General features: G+C 42.0%; 1 protein-coding gene across 1 annotated transcript in view; it reads right to left on the bottom strand.

The window, feature by feature from the left end:
* camk1da (calcium/calmodulin-dependent protein kinase 1Da) overlaps positions 1-27,598 on the bottom strand; it is a 426,293-nt gene that overhangs the window by 269,261 nt on the left and 129,434 nt on the right. Inside the window, exon 2 of the mRNA XM_041203439.1 lies at positions 3,650-3,781. Coding sequence (XP_041059373.1) covers positions 3,650-3,781 — 132 coding nt within the window. The remainder of the gene's footprint in view (positions 1-3,649; positions 3,782-27,598) is intronic.

The following is a 27,598-nucleotide window of genomic DNA, read 5'->3' as shown; positions in this document are numbered from 1 at the left end:
CCCAGGATGTCGATAGTGGCGGATTCAGTGATGGTAATGCCATTGAACATTAAGGGGCGATGGTTGGATTCTCTCTTGCTGGAAATGGTCATTGCCTGACACTTCTGTGGCGCAAATGTTACTTGCCAGTTGTCAGCCCAAGCCTGGATATTGTCCAGGTCTTGTTGCATTTGGACATGAACTGCTTCAGTATCTGAGGAGTCGCAAATGGTGCTGAACATTGTGCAATCATCAGCGAACATCCCCACTTCTGACCTTATGAAGGTCATTGATGAAGCAGCTGAAGATGGTTGGGCCGAGGACACTACCCTGAGGAACTCCTGCAGTGATGTCCTGGAGCTGAGATGGCTGACCTCCAACAACCACAACCATTTTACTTTGTGCTAGGTATGACTCCAACCCAGCGGAGAGTTTTCCCCCTGATTCCCATTGACCTCAGTGTTGCTAGAACTCCTTGATGCCACAATTGGTCAAATGCTGCCTTGATGTCAAGGAAAGTCACTCTCACCTCACCTCTGGGGTTCAGCTCTTTTGTCCATGTTTGAACCAAGGCTGTAATGAGGTCAGGAACTGAGTGACCCCGGCGGAACCCAAACTGAGTGTCAGTGAGCAGGTTATTGCTAAGCAAGTGCCGCTTGATAGCACTGTTGACAACCCCTTCCATCACTTTACTGATGGAGAATAGACTGATAGGGCAGTAATTGGCCAGGTTGGATTTGTTCTGCTTTTTGTGTACAGGACATACCTGGGCAATTTTCCACATAGCTGGGTAGATGCCAGTGTTGTAGCTGTACTGGAACAGCTTGGCCACGGTTGCTGCAAGTTATGGAACACAAGTGTTCAGTGCTATTGCCAGAATATTGTCAGGGCCCATAGCCTTTGCAGTATCCAGTGCCCTCAGTCATTTATTGATATCGCATGGAGTGAATCGAATTGGCTGAAGACTGGCATCTGTGATGCTGGGGACCTCCAGAGGAGGCCAAGATGGATCATCCACTTGGCACTTCTGGCTGATGATTGTAGCAAGTGCGGCAGCCTTATCTTGTGCACTGATGTGCTGGGTTCCCCCATCATTGAGGATGAGGATATTTGTGGAGCCTCCTCCTCCAGTGAGGTGTTTAATTGTCCACCCCATTCACAACTGGATGTGGCAAGTCTGCAGAGCTTAGATCTGATCCGCTGGTTGTGGGATTGCTTAGCTTTGCTGATCATTTGCTGCTTTCACTGTGACACGCAAGTAGTTCTGTGTTATAGCTTCACCAGGTTGACATCTTATTTTTAAGTATACCTGGTGCTGCTCCTGCATGCCCCTCCTGCTCTCCTCATTGAACTAGGATTGATTTCTGCTTTGGTGGTAATGGTAGAGTGGGGGATATACTGGACCATGAGGTTATAGATTGCAGTTGAGTACAATTCTGCTGCTGCTGATGGCCCACAGCTCCTCATGGACACCAAGTCTTGAGTTGTTAGATCTGTTCACAATCTATCCAGTTTAGCACGGTGGTGATGCCACACAACACGACTGAGGAAGGGCGGTACGTGGTAATGAACAGGAGGTTTCCTTGCCCATGTTTGACCTGACACCATGAGGCTTCATGGGGTCCAGAGTCAATGTTGAGGACTCCCAGGGCAACTCCCTCCTGACTGTATACCACTGTGCTGCCACCTCTGCTGTGTCCATCCTGCCAGTGAGACAGGACATACCCAGGGATGGAGATGGTGGAGTCTGGGACAGTATCTTTAAGGTATGATTCTGTGAGGGTGACATTGTCAGGCTGTTGCCTGTCTAGTCTGTGGGACAGCTCTCCCAATTTTGGCACTAGCCCCCAGCGGTTAATAAGGAGGACTTTGCAGGGTCGACAGGGCTGAGTTTGCTGTTGATGTTTCCGTTGTAGGTTGGTGCCGGGTGATCCATCCAGTTTCATTCCTTTTAGAATTTTTAGCAGTTTGATACAACTAAGTGGCTTGCTGGGCCATTTCAGAGGGCATTTAAGAATCAACCACATTGCTGTGGGTCTGGTGTCACATGTAGGCCAGACCAGGTAAGGATGACAGATTTCCTTCTCTAAAGGACAGTCATGAACCAGATTGTCTATTCTCATGCATCTATTAAAACAACAAGAACTTGCATTTATATAGCACTTGTAATGTAAAACTTCCCAAAGCACTTCACAGGAGTGTCATCAAGCAAAATTTGCCAACGAGCCGTGTAAGGAGATATGAAGGCAGATGACCAAAAACTTACTTAAGAACATAAGAAATGGGAGTAAGCCATTCGGCCCCTCAAGCTTGCTCTGTGAGTGAATAAAATCATGGCTGAGCTTTGACCTCAATTTCACCTTATCACATCTTCCACATATTCTTTGTTTTGCTTCATGTTCAAAGATCTATCCACATCCACGTCAAATATAATCAACCACTGAGCATCCACAGCTGTCTGGGATAGAGAATTCCAAAGAAGTGTTTTAAAAGGAGAAAAGTGATGCCAAGAGGTGAAGAGGGAGCTAATCCCAGAATTCAAATAAACAGTTGAAGGCACAGCTGCCAATGGCAGAGCAATTAAAATCGAGTATGTGCGAGAGACTGGAATTAGAGGTGAGTTTGTTGTTAATTATTGAGTAGAAGCCTAGATACACCATTACTGTCGTCCATTGGTCTAACATGCTGCAGTGTACAGGGACCAGGAGAAAGGGAAAATATAAATATCTTAAAAAGCAAGTTTTACTTCCAAGCAAAATAAAGCCCCATTGTATTAGCTTCTTTAAACTAAACTTTTCAAGCTGGTAATCCCCACCTGGCCATGTCTCAAGAATTGGCACAATATTGCGATGCCCTACTGAGTGCCATAGTTGCCAAAAGAAAAATAAACACAAGGCAGTAAATAATGGAAGTCTGAAACCAAACAAAAACATGGAAAATGCTGAAAGTACAAAGCCCTTCAGTATCTCTGAAGAGAAAGGCAGGTTAGCATTACAGCCGTAGATACCACAGGGGAAATTTGAACCCAGCTTGCTGGGTGGGAAACATACTGGATCATGTGGAACACTGATCTTACACATCGCCTAAATGAGGCAAACTTAACCCGAGGCGGCAGCTGGGAAGCTGATGGGATTGATGCAACATTGGTTTCCCACTGCGCCCATTTCTATTCTCCACTGAAGTTAATGAGTAATATGGAGTGGGTGTAAAATCAGTGTTCCACTTAGGTCTACACCCAGTGAATTAGTTCAAAATTGCCTCTTTCATCTAAACTTGACTGCTGACAAGTAATCATCTAGTGAAAGGGTTGCTTATTACTTCTGAAGAGTAGGAGTCAGGCACTTCCACCATATAACAACTGTAGCTAGTGAAATGCCACAGGTGGTGGCATCCCATCCCATAAATGAAAAAAAACTATACATCATATCTATATATACACATACATGATACACTTTATCAACGTTTCAATGCTTCTAATTACTTAGTAATTATGTAATTGTGATTTGATTCAACTTTGTGCTATTTTTACAATCTCAGAATATCATTCCCACGCCTACATCAGGGAATGTAAAACATTTTGCACACCTCCCTGTGCAACAATGAATTCAGTAATTGCGTCTTTCTCACAACCTGGCAAACATGGTTCTTACATTAATTCTCAACTCCTTACCTTCTGAGGACTGCAATTTCATTTTCAATACTGCTTTCCTTGCCTTTTAATGCCTTCTTTGGGATGCATTTAATTGCAAACATTTTCCCAGTGTTTTTTTCTTTCGCCATGACGACTTCAGAAAAGGCGCCACTAAAAAAAGGGAAAGAGAGAGGAGACATTAGGCCCTGTGAGATAAGGGCTGCCTTCAGTACTATGTGTAACAAAATTGGAAACACGCCCTGCCAAATGTCAAACAATCGCAACAATCTGTATGATGGGAGAAAAGGGCGTTGACTTGCCAACCAATCAGCATCCTCTTCATCTGTAGTATAAGTTGTTGTGATCCTTTGAAATTTGGCATTCTTGCCTTTGTCCTGGTGAGCACAAGATGCTAGTGCTTCAGCAACATGTCTCTTTTATCGACAATAACTCTTAAAATATATTTCACTCAGGTGAATGAGCATTCAAGGAATGAAAGGCTTGCATTTATATAGCATCTTTCATAACTACTGGATATTCCAAAGGGCTTTTCAGCCAACTAAGTACTTTTGAGCTGTAGTGTTGTTGGTGATGTAGGAGACATGGCAGCCAATTTTCACACAGCAAGCTCCCACTAATGGCAATGTCATACTGACCAAATAATCTGTTTTTGTGGTGTTGATTGAGGGATAAATATTGGCCAGGACACTGGTGCTCTTCTTTGGAATAGTGCCCTGGGGGTTGTTACATCCACTCAAGGGGTAATTCTGAGCCCTTGGTTTAACATTCATCTGAATGACTACATGTCCAGCAGTGTAGCACTTCCCCAGTACTGCACTAGAGTATCAGCCTAGATTTATGCACTCAAATGGGACTTGAACCCACAATCTTCCAACTGAGAGGAGGGTGTACCACCAAGTGAGTCACAAGTCACTTAAGACTTAAGTACAATACAATGCTAGACGGCAGACAGTCATGCAGGAGGTTTTGGATTTCTTGATAGCTGTTCAGGTGTTGATATGCTCACATTACTTTTGGAAATTGGCTATTTTCCTGGCACAAGAACAAAGAGGTGTTAGCCACATCTTGAAAAAGGGTCAAACTTTCAATGTTTGTCATTGTGAGTGAAATATTAAGCTTTCTAAAATAAATCTTTGAAGGTTCTTTCACCTGAGTTATGTTTCTTGAACAACTGTTAAACTGGCAATGGTGGTCAGTGTTAATAATTTCACTGGAAATAGCGAGCGGAGTTAGTCTTCCTGACCTGTTTAAAATGTTGCTGACACAAAGCAACTTAAGGAAATTATCCTTCTAGGTCAGTTTTGAAGTGAGTTTTGATAGGTAGCCAGGAAATATTTGTTTTCTCACATTTATTCACATGCTGTGGGTATTGTTGGTAAGACCAGCATTTACTGCCCATCCCTAAATGCCTTTTAGCTGAATGGCTTGCTAGGCCATTTCAGAGGGCAGTTAAATGTTAACCATATTGTGGGCTTGGAGTCACACATAGACCAGACCCAGGAAGGTCAGTGAATTTCCTTCCCTAAAGGATAGTGGTAAACCAGGTGGATTTATGACAATCTAGCAGTTTTATGATCACCATTACTGATGCTAGTTTTTTAATCATCAATTTATGCATTAATCAAATTTGAAATCCTCAGCTGTCACTGGAGGGATTTGAAATCACACCCCTTGGCTACAAATCCACTAACCGAACCAGTGTGCTACCATACCCATGGCACCTTGATACACCAAATCGTAATGCATACCATGTAGGGCAAGGGCTCTCACCCAAGATGCCCAGGGCAGTACCATGAATAGGTGAAGTTCTGTCTCAGGAGCAAAGGAAAAACAACGAACAACAGAAAGGCTCTGTAATGTATCCCTGTATCTCCCACCTAACGGATCAAAAATGCTCTGAAGAAGAGTCATACAGACTCAAAACGTTAGCTCTGCTCCTCTCTCCACAGATACTGCCAGATATGCTGAGTTTCTCCAGAATTTTCTGTTTTTGTTTCAGATTTCCAGCATCTGCAGTATTTTGCTTTTATCAAAAATTATATATTGGCAGAACTGTGGGAGTAAACGTTGTCCGCATCATAGCACAAACAGAGAGAAAAACACAAAGACAGCCGTATATAAAAAAGAGGTTTGACAACATGCAACGGCACATATTGTCAGAAGGTGAATAACGCACTGCACTGGTATTACAAAATTAAACTGTGCCCTTGTACTGCAATGCTCTCTGATACTTTCCATAAATCACAGCCTTACTGTCCCCATTCAGTCAACCTGCCAGTTCCATAGCCAGCCGGAACCTGTTGATAAGATTGTCCTTTCCAGACTTCCTCATGCTCTAATAAACTCGGCCCTCCTGTTAAACTTATGGTACTCATTTACACCAACCATATAATACAACATTCTGAAGGGTGCTGCGTTTACCTCCAACTTATCTTGTCCTCCTCCTTCGTATGATTGGAAGCAGAGAACCCACTTATACACATGAAAGTTCAGTAGCACACCATCAGTGTATCAAATGAACAACTAACATCACCAAGCATGGGTTAACTATTAAACAGTATAAATTTCATCACATTCCTGCTTCTACGTAACTCTGAAGGAGGGTCATACGGACTCAAAATGTCAACTCTGTTTCTCTCTCCACAGGTGCTGTCAGACTTACTGAGTTTTTCCAGCATTTACTGTTTTTGTTATGGGCTATCTATAGATTGATTCTGCCAACAGTTTGTGTTTCTTTTGATGTGACCCACAATGGTTTTACACAGGGAATAAAGTGAGATAGAGAGTCACAGTGGTTTGGGGGGGGGGAGGGAATTCCAGAGCTTAAGGCCTAAACAACTGAACGTCATTGGAGTGATTAAACTCTGGGAACTTCTCAGAAGGGCAAAATTAGAGGAGGACAGGCACCTTGGAGAGTCGTGGGGGTTACAGGATGAAAATAGGGGTGGCTGAGGCCATGGAGGGATTTAAAAACAAGGAAGAGAGTTTTAAAATCAAGACATTGGGAGCCAATGTAGGTCAGTGAAAGGTGAACAAGGCTTGCAGCAAGCAAGGACACCAGCAGCAGAGTTTTGGTTGACTTCTGGTTTACGGAGTGTAGAATGTAGGAGCTCAGCCAGGATGAGGTGGAATAGTCAAGTGTAGAGGCAACAAAGAAACAATGACATTGACCCAGATTTTGCAGCCAGTGATGAACGAATGGCTTGGGCTGTTCATTACATTCACATTTACCCACCTACTTCCTCAGGGCTTTTACACTGGAACTTGCAATGATTAGAACCCCAAAACAGTGCAGCACCCTCCTAAGGAGATCTGGGGCCTGTCTGAACAGGGCAAGCAATTGTGTATCTCCTTAACCGATCAGACTGAAGAAATTTTACTGAGCAGCGTAGAGTCTGAACCAGCAAGTTTCAGTTCAAAATTAGTTCAATGCCAAATAATGTACCAAAAGCAAAATAAAGAGAGGGAAAGAAAGATGATATTAAGAGAGAGATAAAAGAGACATAAAGAAAAACTTAAAACACATTGTATTTATATTTTTTACATCTCCCAGAACAACTAAACCTGAAGGAATGAGACTCCACACTTATAAAAATTAATTTTCAGTGCCAGAGAATGTGTTTGGCAGTTATTTTAAAGCTTATCAAATATAAATTATATTTGAATAGACAGTTGATACATTTTATGACAAATTTAGTGGATATCTAACACATATGGACAGTACCTACACCTGTTCCATGAGTTTCAATATTGAGTATCTCAGGGAAATACCAGCATTGTGAAGTTTCTGGAGGAGTAACTTTCTGATTTCCGTGTTTAACTGTGTGTGTATGGTTGCCAGATATTGCTGAACAATTAACTCCTTGATAACAATGAGTGCTGATAGCCTCATTGCCATTCCTGCCACAAAATGTGGACCAATGTCACATGTTGTCATGTTAGAAAACAGATCATATAGCCTTGTGAGAACATATGGCTTTTCACAGAGATGTTGGTCTGTGCAACCTGAGGTTAAAAGCACACATCTTCAAAAATATTTAATCTAGATGTATTAATGTTTGGTCACTAGTGCTGCATTCTACACTGCTCTAATGTTTGTGTGTCAAGAACAGAGGCAATGCCAGATAAATATTTGCAGCAGATCAGTAAATATTCTCTCGCTTCTAATTGACAAGGTGGGCAGGTCTTCTTCCAAGGTCTGGGTGTTTTTATTTCCTCCCTCCCCATTTGCCATTGCCTGAGGATACAGTATGTTTGCCCATTTCCCTGCCAAGTCCAGCCTCTCAAATATGGCAGTCCAGTTCAACTGAATGCGTTCCAGAACAAAATACTTACAAGAGTAGCCATAACCCTTTTATCACACATTAGACGACTTTAAAAATAAAGTCTGCATCACTTAATCACAGAAAGGTCAAGTAATGACATGTTTGGTTCTGATCACTGATAAGAGTTTGATGTCAAGCTTGTAGATTTAATTCTATCGCTTTCATTACAGCCAACAGAAAAAAGACATTTTAAGTTTTGACTTATTCTAGGAGTTAAAACTTAGTTACATAAACTAAAAGATTCAAATACAGACCAGATCGGCTGGTTTAGAAACATTGTTTATAACACCGATACCACAAGTGTTTAACAAATAACATTACTGATCTGGGAAAACTCAGCAGGTCTGGCAGCATCTGCAGAGAAGAACACAGTTAACGTTTCGAGTCCATATGACTCTTCATCAAAACTGTTCTGCTGAAGAGTCATACAAACTCAAAACGTTAACTGTGTCCCTCTCCACAGATGCTGCCAGACCTGCTGAGTTTTTCCAGGTATTTTTATTTTTGTTTTGGATTTCCAGCATCCGCAGTTTTTTCACTTTTAACATTACTGATCTAACGGATATGGAATGCAGCCAACTGGTGCCATATCTTATGTCAGGGTATAATGTCAATGCAAAATGTAAGCTTATTCTGGTATAAGCACATTCTACTCTGGGACTTTAGCACGCAATTTAAGACAGCACTTCAGTGTAGTGCTGAGGGACTGTGGCGTTGTTAGAGGTGTCATTCTTCAGGTAAACCGAGGCCTCAATCCGGTGGCTGTGAAAGAAGGGTCGTGTGGCACTACTGAAAGAGCAGGACGTTCTCCTGGTCTTCTGGTCAATGTTTCTCTCTCAATCAAGATCCCCACACCCAGCTCAAGACAGATTAACTGCTCACTTTATCTCATCACTGGGATCTGGACACAAAGCAACTGCAATATTACAACTGCACGAACACGGAGAGTCATTTGTGTGCGACACTGTGAGCTATCCTGCCACAGATGTGATAAGGTGCTAGAGCTAGGCAAGTCTTTCATTCTCTGACTGGTAGCTGAGAGAATATAATGAAAATATAAAATGCTGCAATAATATACAAAGAATAACCCGTCTAAAAGGGCTGCAGTATTTTCCCCCCTTGTCCTAGAGTAAAACATGGGGCTGGATTTTCAGGGTCCCGAACCAGAGCAAAATGTAGGCGGGGCTGGGAAAGGTGGCAGCCAGGTCACTGATCCAGAAATCCTGTCTCCATTCCTGGTGCCGGCTAATTTCACTGGCAGGGGCAAGGATGGGGGGAGGGGTGGGTTGTGACCCCCAGCTGCCGGCTGTTTACAGTTGTCGGCACCGTTTTAAAGATGGCCACTTCGGATGCCCATGATTTTCACGAAGGTGGTCACAATTGGGAAGGCCTCCCCATTTTTGTCGGATAAGTGAGGCTGTGACCTGCGAGCTGGAGTGTTTCCTGCTTTACAGTTCATCAGGAAATGCTGCAATCTGAGCCGTCTCCGTGTCACCCATAGTCAGAGCTGGCAGGGGGAGTGTTTCTTTCCCGGCGACTTATTCGGCTAACGTTTTTGTTATTCTGACAGTTCCTTGGGAATCTGAAGGGATTGCAATGTATTATTGTAGGGTCAAAAGTGAACACTTAGGAGAGCACATGACAGGGGTGAGGGGGTGGAAGGGGTGTGTGAGGGTGGGTATAGGGGGTCAGGGGGTAAGGGAATTGAGGGTGGATATGAGGGTGGGGTGAAGAGGTGGGGTTGGGGGAGCCATAAAACTGATCTGGATTGATTTATTTATTGTCCTGAGCTGCCAATGTTCTCATCCACGAAGAATTGCCTTGAAACCAGGCTGCAAGACCATTGGCCCACCTCTGTCTCTGGGCCCGTTTCTGCCTCTGGAAGTGGTGGGCCCACCTCCAGCCCATATCCACTTCCCTGTATGAAAATAGGGCAAGCGGGCTCCTCCAGATGGAAACGGGGTCAGAAAAATTCCCATCTACCGACGCCTGTCTCAACCATGAAAATCTGGGCGATGAAGCCTCATTGAGTGATGTTACATTTAACGTCTCAATCCAATCAGAGAGCAGGTAAGTAAGAAGCTGGAGTATTGGGTCCAAATCCAAGCACTGCACTTTTGGAATCCCAATGGATTTGCTGTATGTCTATCATCTTATGTAGGTGCAAGGATGCTGACAACAATGTCACATTAGGTAGGATGTGAAGGCTTTAGCAGGGTTCAGAAAAGATTTACGAGAATAGTTCCAGGGATGAGGGATTTCAGTTAAGTGATAGTTTGGAGAAGCTGAGGTTGAAGGCTGGGAGGAGATTTGATAGTGTTCAAAATCAGGAGGAATCTGGACAGAGTAAGTAAGGAGAAACTGTTCCCATTGGCAGAAGGGTTGAGAACCAAAGGACAGAAGTTTGATTGACAAAGGAACCAATGGCAACATGAGGAAAAACTTTTTTAGGCAGTGAGTGGAAAGGATTTCAAATGCACTGCCTGAGATTGTGATAGAGGGAGAGTCAACCTCGGCTTTCAAAAAGTAATTGGATAAGCACCTGAAGGGGATAGAAAAATGCAAGGCTCCCGGGAAAGGGCATTAGAATAGGACTGACTGAGTTGCTCTTACATTGGCATGATGTACCGTATGGGCTCCTTCTGTGCTATAACCATTCTATGATTCTGTCTGTTGTCACAATGACGTGGCGTGTGTATGTGTGATATTAATCTTTAATTTCATTGGTTAATCAAACATAAGTTAAGCTGCTTTAAAAGGATTTTTAAAAAGCAAGCACAGACACCAGTTTAAGATGGCTGCCACAGGTCATCTGGTATTACAAGTTGATCAGTTTCTGGAAATTTCCAAGGTGAATTACAATTAAGACATGCTAAGACAACCTCCTATGGAATTTCACACTTGCTGGTGTCAATAATTACTTCAATGATTTACTGAAACTGTGCTGGGTCTCACCATTTGCATTTCTATACCTTTCAAGAGGAGACAGAAAGTCTAATGGAACAATGGTTATATGTGTGTCCTTCCTATCTCATCATGACGGAGGATGGCTCATTCAGGAGTTAATGGCTGGGACGTTAAAGAAATTAATCACCAAGACCATAACAATAACCAAGATCTACCCAGACATGAGCTAATCAATTACCTTCTGAAATCATTATGGGTAGACAGGTCATGTGACCAGAATAACTATTTTTGAAATGTCTTTTGGTACAACTCCCAAGCTGCTAAAAACAGGAGTCGGAAAGAAATCTGCCAAGGGAGTAGTGACACCAGCTTTCTCTCCTCTCTCGCTCAAGTTCAAGACCCTATCTCTTTAAAGTTTGAAGTTCATCTCAGAGATAGAGAATTTTTAAACAAAAGGAACATCAGGTACAAAAATCATCGATTTTTGGAAAAGACAGATTACATTTAAAAAAGAGACAGTATCCAAAAATTGTAGTTTACACTGGCTTCAACTCCACTGGAGTTTCAAGACCACGATGGAAAAATGATGCTTCAGCTATGGGCACTAGTGAAGGACTCATAAACAGTGAGCCCTCTATTTTTTGCCTTTTATCATTAAATTTTAATTTGGCCAAAAAGTTACCTCCTACTGTACAAGTTGTTATTTCACATGCTTTTGTGTGTGTGTGTGTGTGTGCATGTGTGTGTGTTGCAAAGCTCAGGATGTGGGTTTACCCTTTTTACTATCTTTAAATCTTTACCTGGGTAAGTTTTTAGCTCAATAAAAACTACACCCTTTGTGTTTAAACTCAAGAAATCCTGTCAGGCTGGTTTGTTTGCAATCGACGTGTAAATGGTTAAGCATGGACACTGAATTAATATCTCATCCTTATCAATTAAAACGCTGTTATGATTAATCAAGGAGAGGGAAAGAAAGGGCAGTCCTGACAACAGTCCTAACACAGTTTGGGTCCACAATCCTCAGTTTAAAGCTCCAAGATAATCTATATATGATGTGAATACTACAACTTTCTTATGACAGGAAAGGTTTATAATGGGATGGCTGGTTTGACCATCCATAGAATGGCCTCCCAAGATGCCAGTGGAGAGATGAGGTGCCTTCCCCCAACAGCTCTTAGTGGGCAGGTTGGTATGTTGTGTTCCATGGACTGGGAATCGTGTTCACAATTGGACTTTGAATTGTCCCTCATCTTCCACCTATGGAACACGTGGTCCCTTTGTATGTGTTAGTTCATTGAGAATTTGTTAACGTCATCATGAAGCACCTGAAATTGACCATCTGGCTTGAAAAGCATGAAAGCGCCAAATACCCGATGTGGCAGTAGGAGTGATGTACACCTTTATTCAGGGCAGTAGGCAAAACTGAGCCCAGTGTAATTGAAGTGTTGAGGAAAATCATTGCATTCATGATATTATTGTTATATACACTTCTAAAATAATTTTACTGGAGGCGCTCAGTTTCACAAAGGCAGCCTGGTTCCTGACAGTTCAGCAATGTGCTCACAGCAAGCGGTGCATTTTTCTGCCAATGTTCTTCGTGTTCCACAGAGAGCATCATGCTGAGTGCAAGCAGTTTCACTGTAGAAAGGTTATGCAGACTGTAAAAAAATACTTGGGACACATCTCCATCTTAACTCGGAGGTTCATTACTTCTATCGTTGTTATTGTAAAGTGTAAAAAGTGATACGAAATCCGAACAGGGTTGAGAGAAGACACATGGTCCGAACTCACTCATCTTTTATAATCCAGTCCCAGCCAGGCTGAGTCAGCCTCTTCTGATCACTGCCCATCCACCGACCAACATCACTAACATAAGTTAACTGGTTATTTAAGAACATGGGAACAGGAAGAGGCCAATTAGCCATTTGAGCCTGTTCCACCTTTCAATAAGACTATGGCTGATCTGCGGCCCACTTTTTCCCCTTAACACCTTTGATAGAGTTTGTTAACCAATCTCAGGTTTAAAAATACCAATTGATCTAGCATCAATTACTACTGGTACAATAGATTATAAAAGCAAAAAAAAGTCTTGCACCTTTCATAACCACAAGAGGTTTGAAAGCCTTACAGTCAATGCAGTACTTTTTGAAGTGTACTGACTGTCGTAATGTAGGAAACACAGCAGCCAATTTGCACACAGCAAACTCCTGTGAAAAGAACATGACAATGACCAGATAATCTGCTTTTGTGATGTTGCTATAGGAATAAATATGGGCCAAAACAGCTACTCTTCTTCAAAATAGCATCATGGGGTCTTTCACATTCCTCTGAGACAGAAGACAGGGCCTCAGTTTAACATCTCATCCGAAAGACAGCAGCTCCAACAGTGCAACACTCCCTCAGCACTGCACTAGGGCATCAGCCTTGATTTTTGAGCTCAAGTACCTTGAGTGGGACTTGAACCCACAACTCTCTAATACAGAGGCAAGAATGCTACCAACTGAGCCATGGCACCTGACCAACACAATTTCCTACGTAATAAAGCAACAGCATTTCAAAAGTAATTCATGACTGTGACATGCATTGGACATTCTGAGGACAGGAAAGGTGCTATACAAATATAAAAAACTTTTCTTAATGTGCTGTGAGAGATTTAGAGTCGATAGATGAAGTGTGACTTACTTTATTATTTATTGGCAATTATACACATGCAGCTTTGATGGATAGCAGTTGACTGTGGACAGTTGACATTGGCATTTCCTAATAACAGGCAAGGGAGTTAGAAAGCAGCAGGACTGAATTTTACATATTGGTTTGGGCTTGCAGAGTTACATCTATCTGATGAAACATTGTGGGGAGTCGGGGGGGAGGGGACGGGGTTTTGACAAGAATTTGGACCTCTGCAGACCTGATTATCGCTGAGCTTTTTCCCATTTCACACAAGAACTGTATAATTAATGTTTTTAATGCTTGAGAGAATGTTTGAAATATGCTTTTGTTTCCAGACAGATCTTTGTATTTAATATTGCCTGGGTATGAGAAGCTGACAGGAGAAATCACCACAGCTGCTCTTCATTTTTCAAAGCTGATTCTGTTTTTGCTGGGGTTTGCAATTTGCTTATTATTGTTTGAGCTGATTTCCTCATCATTCAAAGTTCATTCATGTTATATCTTATTGTAACGTATAATTAAATTATAATCCTTCATGGGACAAAATCATCCTGAAGGGTATTAGTGCAACAAATGATTTTGTGCATTTCTACAAACTTCCTTTGTCTGCTATTTTAAAAAGGACTATTAACCTGCCTAACATAAGATAAAAGACTTTCATGCAAAGGTGTTAAGCCTTTGCAAGCTTTTCTTCCGAGTTAAGTTCACAAGTTCTTGAAACACATGCTTTTCATCGCCAGATTACTGCATCTTAATTGACCTCATCCTCTCCCCTGCTCTTTTCAACATTGTACAAGAGACCCAGCCTGGTGCTATTCCAAATTGTGGGTTGGAAGTTTATACTCTCTCAGACAACGCCACAATTCTAAAATTCTCACCCTTGTTTTCAAATTCCTCAACGCCCCCCACCCCTCACCACTTCCTATCTCTAAAACCTCCTTTACTCCTACAACTCCCTGAGGCCTGTGCACTCTTCTCATTCTGTCCTCTGGACTGCTCCTAACTTTAATCGCTCCACCACTGGTAGTTGTGCCTCCAGCTACCTGGATTTCCTCTTTAAACCTCTCCATCTCTCTCTCCTCTTTTAAGATGCTCCTTCAAACATATCTTCTTGGTCATATTGCTCCTATGTAGTGCATTGGGGCATTTTACAACAACAATAACATATTTAGATAGCACCTTTAACAATAAAATGTCCCAAGGTCTTTTATATAAATATTATAACACAAAATATGACACTGAACCACATAAGGAGATATTAAGTCAGATGACCAAAAACATGGTCACAGAGATAGGTTTTAAGGAGTGTCTTAAAGGAGAAAAAAGAAATGGAGGGGCGGAGAGGTGTAGGGAGGGAATTCCAGAGCTTAGGGCCTAGGCAACTGAAGGCACGTTTGGCAATGCTCAAGAGGCCAGAATTGGACAAACAGGCAAAAATCTCAAAATATCAGTGCCCTTTCCCACCTTTTATGTAATTTCGAAGAACAATTAAATAGTTGTCTGTTTCCAATTTAACATAGATTAAAAATGTGTGTTGCTGCAATATTGCAGTTGTGACATGGCAAACCTGAACCTGAACCTGTCGATCCAAAGTCCAGTAATTTGTCCCCCTCTCGGAGATCTGCTTTTTGCTTTGCTCTTTCACATTTCGGTTTCTCTTCTTTTCTGTAAATTGTTTTACATTATTTCATTTTGTGGTGCCTCTTCCATTGCACATCTTCTCCAGTCCATTACATGGCCTCAGGCAGCCACATCCACTAATGCTGCTCTGCAGCTTCTAAAATATGCTGGCTGGTGGCCTTGGTTAAATGGGATAGACACAGTTGTCCACAGCCGAAAGTGTGAGTCCAGACAGCCATGTTGCCTGCCCAGTGCCAGGGATCAGGACATCCGCTCAGGGCTGGAGAGGAACTTGCAATGGGAGGGGGAAGATCCAGTTGTCATGGCCCACGTAGGTATCAACAACCTGATAAGACTAGGAAAGAGGTTCTGCTGAGGTAGTATGAGCAGCTAGGGGCTAAAAGGTAATAATCTCTGTATTACTAACTGAGCCACGAGCCATTGGTGTAGGGTAAATAAGATTAGAGCATTAAGTGCATGGCTGAAGGATTGGTGTGGGAGAAATAGGTTTCGATTCATGGAGGCACTGGCACCAGTACTAGGGAAAGTGATAGCTGTACCACTGGGATGGTCTTCACCTGAACCGTGCTGGGACCAGTGTTCTGGCGAGACACGTAACTAGGGTGGCAGAGAGGGCTTTAAACTAAATAGTGGGGGGGCAAGGTATTAGATGAGGGGCGATATGGTAAAATTAAAGAGAAGGGAAAAGGCAACAGAGCAGGGTAGCGACATGGGTAGTGATAACCAGAGTGTAAGAGAAAGGGACAGAGCATATACATTTTCAGTGCACCAGTAGATAAAGCCAGAGTTCGCAAAAATGGTAAAAAGACAGAATTAAAGGCTCTGTATCTGAACGCACACAGCATTTATAAAAAATTGGATGCATTGATAGCACATTTGAAATAAATATGTATGATCTGATTGTCATTTCAGAGGTGTGGTTGCAAGGCGAGCAAGGCTGGGACCTAAATATTCAAGGGTATCTGACATTTTGGAAGGACAGCAAGTTAGGAAAAGGTGGAGCATTAGCTTTATTAACTAAGGATGACACTAGTGCAGCAGGTGGACATGACCTTAGTTCAGAAGATCAAAAAGTAGAATCAGTTTGGGTAGAGATAAAAAATAACAAATGCAAGAAGTCACTTGTGGGAATATTTTATAGTTCCCCCACCACCCCCCTCCCAACCCTCCCCCCCACTCCCGGCCCCCAAGAGGAGCTACATTGTTGCACAGAGTAGACAGGAAGAAATATGGAGGCTTGTAAGAAAGGCACTGCAACAATCATGGTTGATTTTAATCCTCATATAGATTGGGTGAATCAGATTGACCAAGGTAGCCTGGAAGATGAGTTCATAGAGTGTATTTGGGACAATTTCTTAGTGCCAATCAGGAACAGGCTACTTTAGGCCTGGTAATGTGCAACAAAACAGGATTAATTAATATCTCATAGCAAGAGGCAACAGGAATCATAGCGTGATAGAATTCCACATTTAGTTTGAGGATGTGAAGTATGATCTTAAGACTAGTGTCTTAAACTTAAACAGAGGCAGTTACAAGAGTACGAGGACAAAGTTGGCTAAAAAGTACTGAGAAAATTGGTTAAAAATGTAGGACAATAGAGAATCAGTGGCAGACATTTAAGGAGATATTTCATAACTCTCAGCAAAGATATATTCTATTGAAAAAGAAAGACTCTGGAGAAGGATGCACCATCTGAGGCTAACTAAGGAAGTTGTGGATAGCATTAAATTGAAAGAAAAAGCATACAATACTGCAAAGATTAGTGGTAGGTAGGCCAGAACATTTGACAGATTTTAAAAGACAGCCAAAAATTACTTAAAAATAACGAGGGAAAAATTAGAGTAGTAAACTAGCCGGAAATATAAAAACAGATAGCAAGTGTTTCTACAAGCATTTAAAAAGGAAAAGAGTAACTAAAGTGAGTGTTCCTTTAGAGGGTGAGACTGGGGAATTAATAACGGGAAACAAGGAAATAGCAGAAAAATGGAACAGAAATTTTGAGTCTGTCTTCACTGTAGAAAAACATCCCAAATATACTTGAAAATTAAGGGTTAAAAGCAGGAGAAGGAACTTAAAACAATCACTAAGGAAAAGATACTGGGAAAATTATTAGAACCAAAGGCTGACAAGTCCCCTGGACCTGATGGCCTGCATCCTAGGGTCTTAAAAGAAGTGGCTGCAGAGATAGTAGATGCATTGGTCTAATCTTCCAAAATTCCCTAGGTTCTATTAAGGTCCCAGCAGATTGGATAACTGCCAATGTAACGCGTCTATTCAAGAAAGGGAGGAGACAGAGAACAAAATGGAAACTATAGGCCAGTTAGTCTAACATCTGTCACAGGGAAAATGCTAGAATCCATGATTGTGGAGATAATAGCAGGATATTTAGAAATTCATAATACAATCAGGCAGAGTCAACATGATTTTGTGAAAGGAAAATTGTGTTTGACCAATTTGTTAACATTCTTTGAGGGAGTAACAAACAATATAAATAAAGGGGAACGTGTGGATGTGATGTACTTGGATTTCCAAAAGGCATTCAGTAAGGTGTCCCATCAAAAGTTACTACAGAAAATAAGAGCACTTGGTTTAGGGATATGCATAGAGGACTGGTTAGCTAACAGGAAACAGAGAGCAGGGGTAAATGGGTCATTTTCAGGTTGACAAGCTGTAACTTAGCAAGAGTGCCACAAAAATCAGTGCTGGGGCCCCAACTATTTACAATCTATATCAATGACTTGGATGAAGGGACCAAATGTATGGTTGCTAAATTTGCTGATGACACAAAGATAGGTAGGAAAGTAAGTTGTCAAGAGGACATAAAGACTCTGCAAAGGGTTTTAGATAGGTTAAGCGAGTGGGCAAGAATTTGGCAAATGGAGTGTAATGTGGGAAAATGTGAACTTGTTCACTTTGGCAGGAAAAACAGAAAATTATTTAAATGGAGAGAGACTGCAGAACTCTACAGTACAGAGCGATCTGGGTATCCTGGTGCATGTATCACACAAAATGAGTGTGCAGGTGCAGCAAGTGATTAGGAAGACAAATGGAATGTTGGTGTTTATTGCGAGGGGAATAGAGTATAAAATTAGGGAAGTGTTGCCGTGGCTGTACAAGGCCTTAGACCACATCTGGAGTACTATGTACAGTTTTGGTCTCCTTACTTAAGAAAGAATATAATTGCTTTAGAGGCAGTTCAGAGAAGGTTCACTCGATTAATTTCTGGGATGAAAGGGTTATCTTATGAGGAAAGGTTAAGAATTTGGACCTGTGCCCATTAGAGTTCAGAAGGGTGAGCGGTGATCTTATGAAACATATAAGGTCCTGAGGGTGGATGCTGAGAGGATGTTTCCCTTTGTGGGGGAGTCTAGAACTAAGGGTCTACCATTTATGACTGAGATGAGATTTTATTTCTCTCAGAGGGTCATTAGCCTGTGGAATTCTCTATCCCAGAGAGCAGTGGAGGCTGGGGCATTTAATTTATTCAAGGCAGAGTTTTTTGATAAACTAGGGGTCAAGAGTTACAGGGGAGCAGACGGCAAAGTGGAGCTGAGGCCACAATCAGATCAGCCATGACCTTACCTATTACTGGAGCAGGCTCGAGGGGCCTACTCTTGCTCCTAATTCTTGTGTTCCCAGATCTTTCTGTGCTGTGTGCAAGGTTGTATTGGGCTGCTTTATATATTAAGTGAGGTATTACCTCATTGAAAATAGCAACCAAAAAAATCATTGCGAGTATTGAGAAAATTCAACAACAACTTGTATTTATATAGAGCCTTAAGTATGGTAAAAGATCCCCAAGGCACTTCACAGGAGCATTATCGAACAAAGTTTGACACTAAGCCACAAAGGTGATATTAGGTCAGGTGACCTAAAGCTTGGTCAAAGAGGCAGGTTCTAAGAAACGTCTTATGGGAAGAAAGACTGGTAGAGAGATTTAGGAAGGGAATCCCTGAGCCAAGGGCCTTGGCAGTTGAAGGCACGGCTGTCAATTGTAGAACGATTAAAATCAGGGATGGTTAAGAGGCCACAAAGTGAGGGGTACAGAGATCTTGGAGGGTTGTAGACCCGTACACCCCCTACAGATAGACACACAAGCACAATCACCTCCGGGTGTCCATAATAGAATGAATCAATGGATTTCCACATTGGTGAGTGAAAAGGTTTTAAATGATTAAAAAGTAAAATGGTGTCATGAAAATATCATAATTTTCATAATATTATTGTGATTTATTGTAAAGGTAGGTTAATAGTGGGGTTTGGATTAGTTTCTCTGTGTGGATGTGTGTGTGTGGGGGGGATTTAATTGAATTGGGGGAAGCTGATCTGGAGCTTTTGAGTTATCAAAAGGAAGCTAGGTTTGAAATGCTAAATATGTAAACATGGCTGAAGGTATGAGGAACATTTGCATTTTTAGATAAATTACACTAGTTTGAATTTCAAAGAGATGGTAAGATGTTACATCTAGCCATAAGAAACTAAGCCAAACCGTGTGTTTATTTTTCCCAAAGGTTACTTGTAACATGAGTACTATGAAAGGTTTATACTATGAGAAAAGTAAAGTTGCAGAGACATATTGAAACAATGCAATTTACATTAAAAAGGGAGAAACATGTCTAAAAGAGATGAGGTTATATGTAAGGGGGAAGGCATTCTAAGATGTAAGTGTGAAACGCTTCCAGCCCCTACGCATCAAGCTGCTGTTTACAGGAACTGAAGCTAAGAAAACTCACTGTGAATATCAATGTCCAGGGTATTGTGTGCTTTGCTTGGGTCTGTCGAAATTAATTTGTTTTTACTGTTGCCTTAACGGAGGTGTGACTGGGAGCCAGATTAATTAGAGGAGTTAGGGTTTATTATCATAGTAATTTTGAAGACCTATGTATGGGCTAGATTTCTAATGTACTGCCTGGGGGTTAATCTGGCAATCCGGATTTGTGGCCCAATTTTCAATCCCATTGATTCAGTTGTTTCAGTAATGAGTGGCCCAATCAACAAACTCTTACATCTGGAGAGTCAGAAATTTCCACCTGTGTTTTGGTGATGGGTTTGCCTAAAAATTCATACATTTACCGGGTCAGCTGCATGCTTACAGCATTTCCTGTTTTTACTTCAGATTTCTAAAGTTTGTAGAACTTATTAAATTTCTAGCTGAATGCTCTCAAAAAGAGAAAGGTCTGCATTTATATAGCACCTTTCACAACCTCAGGACACCTCACAGTGCTGTGCAGCCAATGAAATACTTTTAAAGCGGAGTCACTGTTATAATGTGGGCAACACGGCAGCCAATTTGCATACAGGAAGGTGATGATGGGCAGGTAATCTGTTTTAGTGGTCAAGGGATACCTACTGGCCAGGACAGCAGGAAGAACTCCCCTGCCCTTCTTCAAAACAGTGCCATGAGTTCTTTAATATGCATCCATGAGAGTAGATGGGACCTCATTTAAACATCCCATCCAAAATACAGCATCCGAACAGTGCTGCATTTTCTCAGTGCTACACTGTCAGCCTTGACGCTGGTGCTCAAGTCACTGGAGTTGGACTTGAAACCATGGCCTGCTATCTATAAGATAAGACCATGACCCACTGAACCACAGAGACTTGGGTGGAGGCTAGGGGTAATTGTAGATGCATTTTTTATTCATTCATGGCATATGGGCTTCGCTGGCTGGCCAGCATTTATTGTCCATCCCTAGTTGCTAGTTGAGAAGGTGGTGGTGAACTGCCTTCTTGAACCACTGAAGTCCATGTGCTGTAGGTACATCAACAGTGCTGTTAGGCAGGGATTTCCAGGATTTTGACCCAGTGACAGTGAGGGAACCGGTGATATATTGCTCCAAGTCAGGATGATGAGTGGCTTGGAGGGGAACTTGCAGGTGGTGGTATTCTTATCTATCTGCTGCCCATGTCCTTCTAGGCGGTAGTGGTTGTGGGTTTGGGAGGTGATGTCTAAGGAGCCTTGTGAATTCCTGCAGTGCATCTTGTTGATGGTACACACTGCCACTTCTGTCCATTGGTGGTGGAGGGAGTGAATGTTTGTGGATGTGGTTTCAATCAAGCGGGCTGCTTTGTCCTGGACAGTGTCAAGCTTCTTGAGTGTTGTGGGAGCTGAACTCATCCAGGCAAGTGGGGAGTATTCCATCACACTCCTGATTTGTGCCTTGTAGATGGTGGACAGGCTTTGGGGAGTCAGGAGGTGAGTCAGTCGTCACAGGATTCCTAGCCTCTGACCCGCTATACAAAGTGTGAACAAGCTACTGCAATACTGAGCTCCAGTCAAGCAGCGTAACATCACAGCTTTGTGGCAGTGGCTCCCCCACAGATTAAGTTCCTGATAACATAGGTTTTGATCAGGAAGACACGTTGACTGATTTGACCTCAAGTACGAAAGCTGCTACTCTTTACAGTATAACTTCTGACATTAGTCTTTGCACCACAAAGATGGAGGCCAGTCAGTTTGCCACATGACAGCGAAAAAAGGGGACACCTCACACTTTCTGGGGAAACTGGTGGAGGCTAACAACAACATAACTTCCATTTATAAAACACATTAAATGTAGTGAAATGTCACACAAGACGCATAAGAAAAGCAAAATCAATCAAAACACCAGCCAGAGAAGGATATATCAGGACTGTCAACCAAATGCTTAACCAAAGACGCAGATTTAAGGAGCATCTTAAAGAGAGATGGAGAGACAGAGAGGTTTCTAATATATATTTATAAAATATATATAACATAATCCCAGAGTATGTGCAGTGTGTTGGTTTCTGGAAAATTTTATACATGTATTTCTTACAAAACAGAGGTTACTAGGATTTAATCAAAATTTTAACAACTCTTAAGTGTTACAAACCATGTCCGGAATCTTAATCCACTTTGAAAAAATATTTTAATTAAAGCAAGGCCCACATTAATGCAGATTTTATTTCAATTTAAAATGTTAATTAAATGTTAAACTAAAGGTGTTAAAAATGATCTAAAAGTCCCTCACTAATACCATGTTTTACTCCACCTTGAGCCTGCTTCTTTAGTATTTTAATCATTTCAGTCACCAATTCCTCAGCAGGAGGGTGTTTCAAGCTAGCTCTCAGGCTGCGTACAGCACAAACCTTTCCAAAGAATTATTTATGTTAACTAGTCCACTCGATCACTTACATCCTGCTGAATCTTTAATCCAGCTTCGGCACTTTGCTGATTCCTTCAGCTGCCTCGACCCCAAGCCAGAGCTTCCCAAACTCTTTCCCCCACCGTCACCTCATTTTAATGCTGCAAGCTTAGTGTGACTCCAGAATGAGGGTGGCACACAGGGGCTGGAAGCTGTGAGAGTGAGGTGGTCGGGTGTGGGTGGGGGGGGGGGGAATGGAGTGAGCTCTGAGAGTAGGGAGAGGGTAGTTGGAGAACATGCTGCAATGTTTTCTCCCCCCCTACCGTTTGACAGGCTGGGTTGGAGGCAACAATCGAGCCACAGCTCATTTCCTTAGGTCAGGCCTACTGAACCATGGCAAGAAAATAATCCTCCATGGGGCCTATTGCTGCCTTAAAGGGGAAGGATCTTGTGACCCCAGTTGCTGGCACCGTGACCCCACTGGGGTTGTGACCCACAGTTTGGGAACTCCAGCCCTATGCTCTGAAATTTTCTCCCTAAGCCTCTCTACCACACCAACTCACTTTCCTGCATTAAGATGCTCCTTATCCTCTTCATCAATCTTTTAGTCCTCTACACTAACATCTCCTCCTGTGGCTCGCTGTCAAATTTTGAGAATGTTCCTGTGGACATGGGAACACTGCCTCTATAAAAATCCTGGGAACTCCTACCCTAACAGCACTGGGGTGTACCTACGCCACATGGACTGCAGCGGTTCAAGAAGGTGGCTCACCACCACCTTCTCAAGGGCAATTAGGGAAGGGCAATAAATGCAACACTCACATTCTACAAATAAACAAAAACGTAGACAATTTAGCTTGTTCCACAATTCAGTAAGAAAAAAATAAAATAACTTTACAAAGCTTTATTCTAGAACAAGGGGAAAACAATGCAGCCAATTTTAACAAGGTACTGTTTGTATAGCCACAGAATCAATGCCTGTTAATTCAGGTCCATTCTATAAACTAGATATTGTGGACCTTTCCACAGCTAAAATGGACCTGCTATTTTTATTAGACATTTAATAACACATCCTCATTTGTAATACTGACTTAAGAATATTAATGTTGGCGACTTTATTATCAACTGGTCCAAATTAAGGCGATGGACTTGTTTACATTTGAGTACCAGAACTGCTAGAAATTCCATACGCTGAAATACATTGATAAAGCTGAGACATATTGTTCATGGGCTTTCAATATAGTCACAGTGGCAACGTGATTTCTCCATGTTGTCTCCATGACAATTTCACACAACAGTGTTATTGCAAACACATTACACACTCACTTTACCCTGTTGGAAATGTATGATCGTGTAGCAAGGGAGGGGGGGGGGTGAACAATAACAATAGCATTCTTCTCATAAGAATATCAGGACTACACAAAACAATCGGTGATGCAGAGTTTCACATCTTTTCAAATTACTCCACCAAACCTCCTACTTGCTACAATTTCAGATATGCAATGGTTTGGTCAACCCATCTCCTCCATGTTGAATTATAAAATGGGGGAAAAGACTTTCATTTATATAGCCACATTTCATTTTCACAACCACAGGATGTCTCAAGGTGTTTTAAAGTCCACAAAACACTTTGGAAGTGTCACCGCTGTTGTAAAGTGGGAAACACAGCAAGCTCCCACAAACAGCAATGTGATAGTGACCAGGTGGTCTGTTTTAATGATGTGGGTTGGGGGATAAATATTGGCCAGGACACCAGGGAGAATTCCCCTGCTCTCCTTCAAAATGGTGCTACTGTTGGGGTGGGGGTGCAGACTGGGCCTTTTATCCCAAAGATAGCATGTCTGGCAGTGCAGCACTCCCTCAGTGCTGTACTTGAGTTCCTTTCTGTTCTCACAGGCACGCTACTCACAGCAGTAACAAACAAACATGAGAGAAAACGCTAGACAAAATTTCACTATCTTAGCCCATGTATGTTAAGGCCACTTTTTGCTATACATTAGCAAGGGGAAGGTATTGAACCTGGGAACATTGTGGTGTATTTGGCTCAGTTGACCTACATGCTGTATTTACCACTGAATCATTGGAACCTCAACACAACCTGTTCGCATTATAACTGGTCTTAAATTATACAAACAAATCACTAAGTGCCAAATAATGGTGATTCATTACAATTCTAAAGTCTAGTTTAACCTTTACTTTTTCCTCTTAACCAAGTAAAGCCACACTTTATTGATGCCTATCCAAACAGGTCAGTCTGTAGCACGATTTGTGATAGAAAAATGTTTCCAGGATTTCTGTTAAAATGTTGAAATGATTGAGAGGTGAGGCAGGGTACTCCACAAATTGAGCCATCAAATGGAATGTAAACTTGAATTATTAGTTCCCACATCTTGACCAAGTTTGGCCAAAGCAGCTAGTGGCAATTTAATATTTACCTATAAAAAGGAAGGGGCAAAATCATTAAAAGGGCAGCTCAACTTGTCCTGTTCTCATAGAGTTCATTGTGACCAAATTAGTCAGGAAGTGGTATATGTCATGGAGAGGCAAAAGAAAAAGAAGGGAGCGTTGAAGCACCAAGAACTATTTGAAGAAGGGCAGGAGAGTTCCCTCATCTCCAGGCCAATATTTAACCCTCAACCAACATCAGTAAAACCAATTAAATGGACATTATTTCACTGCTGTTTGTGGGATCTTGCCATGCATAAACTGGCTGCCCATTTCCTACATTACAATAGCAACTACACTGCAAAGGTACTTTAATGGCTGCATGAAAGGTACTATATAAATGCAAGTTGTTTTCCTTCTTTGATGACCCCATAGTGACCCCAATGGTGAAAGTCATACAAAGCAGATCCTCATTATTACCAAATTCCCCAAAGTCTCAAAAGTTTCATTGCTGTGGTGAGGCTACAGGTAGAGCCTCGAATGAAGACACCTGTTGCATGTTTTGCTGACCTTGGGCAGTATGTGGCAGAGAGGCAGTTAAAGGCAAAAAAACAAGGAAACCTACTCTCCTGTTTTAATTGAAGTAGAAAGATAGAAGAACGACCTTTGAGTATCAACGTCCTGAACTGCGCGATAATAAGCTGTTAGCATACACCCATAATTCCCCCAGAAGAAGAGGCGCTGATTGGAAGCTTGGGAACAATCAGTGTTCACTAACTCCAGAGCTTGTTCCCCAAGGACTTCAGCAGAAACTTGGAAACCATTAGCCTGCCTTTCACCTTGGGTAGGGTAAACGACATGGACATTTTAAAATGTCACAAAATGCATAAAAGGACAGAAAGTTGACAAAAATTCCTGACAATACAAAACATCAGAAACATAAGAACTAGAGCGGCAGTAGAATATATTGACTCTTGAGCCTGCTCTGCCATTCAGTAAGACCATGGCTGATCCTCGATCTCTATTCCACTTTTAAGCCTGATCCCCACATCCCTTGATTTCCCTATCAATCTCAGCCTTGAATATATTCAATGACAGAGTGTCCACGGCTATCCAAAGCAAACAATTCCAATGACTCACAATTCTCTGGGCGAAGACATTTCTTCTCATCTCAGTCTGAAATGGCCACCTACTACTCCCAAGACTGACCCCTAATTCCAGACTCTCCAGCCAGGGGAAACAGTCTCTCAGCATCTACCCTGACAATCCCTCTCAGCACTTTACATGCTCCAATGAGATTACCTCTCATTCTTAAAATCTCCAAAGAGTATAGGTCCAATCTACTCAATTTTTCCTCATAGGACAGCCGTCTCATCCCAGGAATCAATCTGGTGAACATTCGCTGCACCCCATCAAAGGCAAATGTATTCTTCCTTAGGTATGAGACCAAAATTGCACACGTTACTTTAGGTGTGCTCTCATCAAAGCCATGTACAACTGCTGCACTCTTGGGCACCAAACCCCCCAACCCCCTTTGTAATGCAGGCCAACATGCACCCACTACACGGCAGTTCAGTGTTATATCACCATGACACAGGAAGCAGCTCTTTCCTCTTCTGTTTGATTAAAACCTTTGTCCAGACATATCGTAAATTAATAAAATCTTATTTTCACTGGAGACCCGTTAACCAGCCCTGAAAAATAATTACATGAAAGCTGTGTTCTAGCCTGAAAAAAAAAATAATCTTGCAGCACAATTTATAAAGGAAAATATAGTTACCTAAACAAAAGGGAATTAATTAAACCATTCGTGGCCAGGTGTGGTACAGATTAAATGAAATATGAGCTTTTTAAATTTATTATCTGTTTTGTTACATAATATCACAGCAGTGTCGAAGATGTACTTCCAAAAGGTTCTATTTTGCAATAATACTAAAGCAAAAATGTTGGGTTTCACACAACAAAGAGACAAAAATAATTACAACACTAGTCACGCTATAGTAAATGCTTGACTGCAGGAGATTGAACTCTGGTGCTGGAAGACATTTGCTTACAATTAGTTGCATGTGACGTATCCATTAGTCAGGTGTACCAAAAAACAGTGTACACCTTGCCTCCAATTTCCTGTTATGCGGTGCCACCATGCCAACTGGATCAACTTGGAAAATTGTCCATTCTGCAGGCAAATTCTTTAGGAATCACGAGGGTTACTAAGCTGATAATGGATCAAATGGCAGGCTCTGGAGTGTATGGGTGAATGATGTGATGGAGTGTGGGCAGACACCCCTTTGGGGCTAATACACCTGTACAGAGTCCGAAAAACATGGGGTGTGCCGGTCACCAAGTAGCAGAGAGGGTGGCATGCAGAGAGAGATAAAGTCACATCTCATCCTTCAAGCATGACACATGAATAGCTTTCATTCAAAACTCCACAGGAGAAACCTGCTCTCCAACACTCTGTTACCCATATTCTGCTATACACTGTTTATCCCCAAGCCAACCCACCAGCCATAACAGAGTGGCAGCACCATCATCAGAGGCACTAAGTCACTCAGTGATTTTTCTGCTTACCTCCAGAGTCAAAGTCAGTGGCAACAATGAATGCCTGCCACTAGTCGCCAGATCCATCATTTTGCGTTTGGCCAGAGCTCCAAGTCTTCGATGTGTTTGTACAGGCCAGTAGGGTGATTTGGTCATTACTGGATACTCTACAAAGGTGGTCCCAGTCAGACTGTTAAGCTCACACATGCGACTCTGTAGTAAATCCCAATTATTAACAACATGCTTGCAAATGTGGGATGGGAAGAAGATCAGAGCACTCCATCTTAAATGACCATAGACTTAGGCTAGATTTCTTGTTAGTATTGATTGATGTTAATGGGCACATGTTAATGATGTGAAGTAGGCTCTATCACACTCGAGGTAGAAATTAG

This window comes from Carcharodon carcharias, chromosome 13, assembly GCF_017639515.1.
Source record: "Carcharodon carcharias isolate sCarCar2 chromosome 13, sCarCar2.pri, whole genome shotgun sequence".
Lineage (NCBI taxonomy): Eukaryota > Metazoa > Chordata > Chondrichthyes > Lamniformes > Lamnidae > Carcharodon > Carcharodon carcharias.
The sequence above is the reverse complement of the archived record's forward strand: the minus strand, read 5'-3'. Positions and strand labels throughout refer to the sequence as shown.